General features: G+C 39.1%; 1 protein-coding gene and 1 long non-coding RNA gene across 2 annotated transcripts; both read right to left on the reverse strand.

Annotated features, from left to right (window-relative positions):
- On the reverse strand, positions 1-961 carry LOC125505797. The gene is made up of 2 exons (XR_007282419.1): positions 772-961; positions 1-414 (listed from the first exon to the last, which is right to left on the reverse strand). It is a non-coding gene; the product is annotated as an uncharacterized LOC125505797 (long non-coding RNA).
- Positions 962-2,289: 1,328 nt separating this feature from the next.
- On the reverse strand, positions 2,290-4,808 carry LOC125502587 (photoreceptor-specific nuclear receptor-like). Its single transcript, XM_048661203.1, has 6 exons — positions 4,766-4,808; positions 3,691-3,951; positions 3,001-3,320; positions 2,857-2,950; positions 2,649-2,804; positions 2,290-2,588 (listed from the first exon to the last, which is right to left on the reverse strand). The coding sequence occupies exons 1-6, from the start codon at positions 4,806-4,808 to the stop codon at positions 2,341-2,343; spliced, it is 1,122 nt and encodes a 373-aa protein (XP_048517160.1). The 3' UTR covers positions 2,290-2,340.
- Between the last annotated feature and the right edge of the window lie 25 nt (positions 4,809-4,833).

Raw genomic sequence — 4,833 nt, forward strand, 5'->3', positions numbered from 1 at the left:
TCACTGATTGAATTATACCAGTGTTAGGAATAGGACTTAATTTTAGAATAAGCTAGGCTAAGACACATATGTACTACTCAACGAAAACTTAACTTTTTTAGGCTCAAAAAAGCATTTTTACTGCTTTAAGGCGCGATAACTTTTTTAGCCGATTTTAATTTTCAGGAAAGTGAGTTTTAGGAAAAACTGTGGGCTTTTGAGGAAGCAATCAGTGGCGAGTGAACAAAACAAGGCAATCAAAAATTTGTTTTGTTCGAATTTCTGCTTGCAACGTGCTGATGAAAGTCGAAATGTTAACTACAATTTGTGCGTAAATTAGCACAAAAATTACTCACTTTCGGTCAGTCCACCCTTTTCCAGGCACAGCTTATGTAAATCGTCCACATATTCTTGAAGCTCTGGAGGCAAAGTTATCTACAAAGCAAACGAAACACTTTACATACATTTAAAAGAAAATTTAACTACCTTAAGGCTGCTGGAAAACCCACAAATTGAGAAAAACACGATCAGACAAACCCGTAAACAATGCATCTTGTAAAATGTGCTTGGCATAGGTCGGTTTTGCGGTTTTATAACAAGCAAATATGAAAAACACGGGAATTTACTCATCAAAAAAAGACACATTAATAACCGATTTTTTGCAGTCGGAAGTGGGTTGATCTGAGTCTAATTAGTGGAGTGGGACAACAGGGTCATTTTTCCAACAATATATGAAACTATACTTGAAGAGAAACACTCTGCATATAAATATTTCTTAAATTTATCCCCTACCTTAGCATCCAGACTACCAAGCGCAAGAATCAGCAGAAGAAAGCTCACACTTTTGAACATCTTGAGAAGGAACTGGTTGATCAGTTGCCTGATTTCGTTCTTATATTTTTTTAGCAGGAATTAATTACCCGTCCATACCTGCTTGTTAACACACAGTTCTAATTACGGAGTTTTATATGCAAATCTGGCAATTACATGTGACAACAAGGAAATGTGTAATGAGTAATTGACTACAATGTGCATGTTTAAACAAGATTTAATGCGCGACTAGGAATGTTTTCCTGTTGATAATCTGCAGAAGGCACTTACCTACTTATTACGCTAATAAGACAAATTGATTTTTAGGATTTTCGAGTTTTAAGTTAATAAAGTGCTGATTTTTCTGCAAATGCTAAAGCTTATAATTTTTAGATTTTTAGACTTCTATGTAAAACGCCTAACAAAATAAATGCAATAAACAAACTAGATTTTGCAATCAGGTGAACGATCCAAACTAGTGATTTTTTGGACTGGAAGATGCAAAATAAACGCTACGCGACTCAATTTGCTCTGATTTTGGAACTTCGTAGGTTCTGATTGCTGCAAGCGATTTGACTTCTGTTTGAAGCCCTATTTGGTCCAATTCGTTTTCTGTTAGCTTTTAGGAGTTTCTTCCAACATTTTATGCCTTAGAGGAAGACCCCTACAGAATGGGAAATGAAACAATGCAAATTTTCTCATAGTTTAGCCCGATTGATCTCGCAGTTTTACAGAAAAAACGTTTTTTATGTAGGTATTTCAAATTCAAAGAGATGTCATGCTTTGAAACTTTTCGGATTTTTTGCCTATCGCTTTTATTTACAGGGTGGTCTCAAAAAATCCACTTTTGGGCCGATTTTTTGACCGGTTTTCAAAATCAACTGTTAATCTCTTCAATCAATCAACCCTGTCTATTTAATTTTTGTATTAAGCAGACGATGAAGTTCTCGCTTCAACATGAGTTGTTAAAAATCAGTCCAGCCGAAAACGCGAAAATTATTTTTGGCCTTCAACACCAACTGCCCAAAAGCCTAAAAAGCATTTTTTGGGCCACTCTGTACGTAAAAAAGGTTGAGGCAAACAATTGGGAAAACATTTCCAGATATTAAGTTAATCTGTATATATTTGAAATTGAAATCCAATTTTGTTATCAAATTGGAGCATTTTTTGTCGATGATCCAAACTTTGAGAAATTTTGCATTGTTTCCTTTTCCACACTGGAGCACAGGAACTTTATATGAAGCACATAAATTTTGAAAAAGCACAGACGGGCAGAACAAGAATCCTGCTAGAGAACGCTTCAAACAGAGTTCAAAGCGCTCACAAGAATCACAATTTAGCCAGTTCCAAATCTAGAGCAGTTTGAAAGCTTTATGAAACTCCATAAAAGCAAATAGTGCAAAAGCAAATTTCCATTGGCTTGAAAGTTTAAAACCCCAAATCAATCAGCTTCTCCAAAAGCAAAACTCTATTTTGCAAATCAAATAAATAACACGTTCACATTTGTACCACTGTTTATATTCACAACAAAAAATGTCCACATAATTTCAATTATGTGTAGGATGCTTTAGCCAAGTCCCCTAGCAGTTTATCGATTGCAACCTCCCCAACAGTCTGCTTAAACAGCAGCTCCTCTAGGCTTCTTCTGGAAATGTTCTGGACGGCCGGCAGGGCGAGAAGCAGCTTCCCAAATCTGGCCTTCTGATGGCTCTGTCTTTCCGCGCAATATTCGTGCAGCATCACATGCGTTTGATCTTGCAAAAGCTCCACATGGGCTGGCTCACAAAGGCCTCGGCTTTCTAAAATAAAAAGTCGTTTTAAAAGAAAAGATTGCTCCCAAAATTTGCTGAAAATCCTACCAGCTTTGAATAATACCAGAGCTTTTAAGCAGGCGTGTTCTGTGTGATCCACTCTGAGCATGTTCAGTCTGGAAATCACCTCTCTGAGCTTTCGGGCGTCTTCTTCCAGAACTGGGTGCCTTGATGTGGGAGCCACCGCATTGTTCACTAAAATAACTAGAAAATCAAAAGTTAATATAAAAAATTGGAAGTCTGGGCTTCGAAGCACCTTCATCCACTGGAAGAGCCCATTGGGAGGCTGTGAGCACAAAGAGCTCGCTCCAGCTTTCCTCAAGCAGAATCGACTGGTCTCTTTGAGATAACTGCAAGAAATCGGTTGCAAAATTGCTACATTGAAAACACTCTCATTCACCTGGAGAAACGAGGGTATAGTTCGAGCCCACTTTATGGCCAAAAACAGCAGCTTTGCAGCGGATTCGTAGGTGTTTTCCGCAAAAACTGACATGCATGGTAAATCTACTGGAACCAAACCGGCATGTTTGGGTTCCACATTGCTTAAAATGGGCAGTTCCAATCGGGCGTTGACGCTCATTGGCCCATCTGAAGTCCCATCTCTTTTCTCCTGGCTGATTTCTTCGGAACTGCTCACTTCATCCTCCTTTCGTCCATCTCTAAGCGCCAAATCCTGCTTGATGTGTGATGTTGGTTTGTCTGAAAAGGGCAGGCATGCGCCTATTGAAAGAGTTCCAATTAAATTAGTTCCTTATGCCAGTAATGAAGAGATTTTCAGATGAGTGGAACAAGGCAAAGCAGTAAATGCGTGCATTGGAAGGAGAGAAACGCCCCTGGAAGTATAAAAAGGTAGGAGGTGTGGCTTGCCCATTAAGATCTGAGTTTTGGCCAATGAAACGCGACGGGTTAAATTTGAATCACGGGCGGGCAAATCGGGTTTTATCGGGTCTAGTCGGATCCTGCCTACTACAGTAATCGGTTTTTCTCTTTCTTACGCAAGCAGTAGGCAAACGACCTTGTTACTCTCGTCTAAAAAGACGACCTCAAATTTTCTCAAAAATCCTTTTTCTAATGAAAAATTCCAACTCACCTAATACTGGATACAATCCATTCGGTTTCACAAACTGGCTGCTCAACATGGTGGGGTAAATCAGGCTCTGATGCATATAATTGCTTTGCGCGTTGATCAGAGGGGGTGCCAGAGATTGGTCGAGCAGGTGAGTAGCAGGAAAATGCAGCGGCAATGTGGGAAACATTGATGATGGCTGCAGCGACCGAAACCGCGGCGTTAAACCTACTGGATAGTGAAGGGCTGGGTGGCTCGATCTGGGGGCTCGCTCATGTTGAACCGCTAAAAAGGTCAAGTAGAATTTTGGTTTTTATACTCGAATGTTTTTGTTGAATAAAAATATGTTATTTTTAATGTCCTAGCATAAGTTAGCTTTCTAAAATGTGTTGCATGTGTTTGGGTCCTCAGGTAGCATCATATGTTTAGGGATGCACTGACCGCTGCGACGTTGTAGTAGTTAGTAATAAATCCGGGAAAGTAACTGCGTTTACTTGGTCGTCACGATATTCAAACGGTTTTTTTTTCTTTGTCTTTTGTTATTGTCAAGTTCAATAAACATTTATTATCATTACTCTGTGTGATCAATTGAGTACCTCAGAAGAAACTCAATAGTTTTTGCTTCTTGTAAATTTGGCTCCCTTTTTACTTAAAAGTATGAAGAAGACGCTAAATCAAGGTTTTCATGTTTTATTGACAGAAATTCATTCTGGTCCTACTCAAAGTAGCCCTCGATTTATATTTTTGATTCATTCATGGCTGAACTGAGATTGATTGGAGAGAAGTATTTCTGCAATAAACCGAAGTCCATGTGGATTAAATCTGGTGACCAATACGGACAAAATTGCGATTGGATATTTTTCACAAAATATCCGACAAGTTTATAACTCTTAAACCTGCAATACTGCGCTTGCTAGAGTGTTTTAGGCTCAATCATCATGCTCCTTTCCAAAAAAACTTACGTCGCTTGGCCAAAGAAACGTAAAACTGAAAATTTTGCGCAATTCATCGCTTTATAAATACAAAAAATAGAGAAACTTCTAGGCCTTCCGGCTGATAAAAGCGAAAGAACCCAGATGAAAAGCCTGGGAAAACTCACCTGCACAAGGAAACCAGACACCCTTTTTCAGTTCGACGGCCATGATGTCATGTCGCAGGGCCGCCCTT

The sequence above is a fragment of the Dendroctonus ponderosae genome, unplaced genomic scaffold (assembly GCF_020466585.1).
Source record: "Dendroctonus ponderosae isolate FM_Combo_2020 unplaced genomic scaffold, Dpon_F_20191213v2 Dpon_F_20191213_1, whole genome shotgun sequence".
Classification (NCBI taxonomy): Eukaryota; Metazoa; Arthropoda; class Insecta; order Coleoptera; family Curculionidae; genus Dendroctonus; species Dendroctonus ponderosae.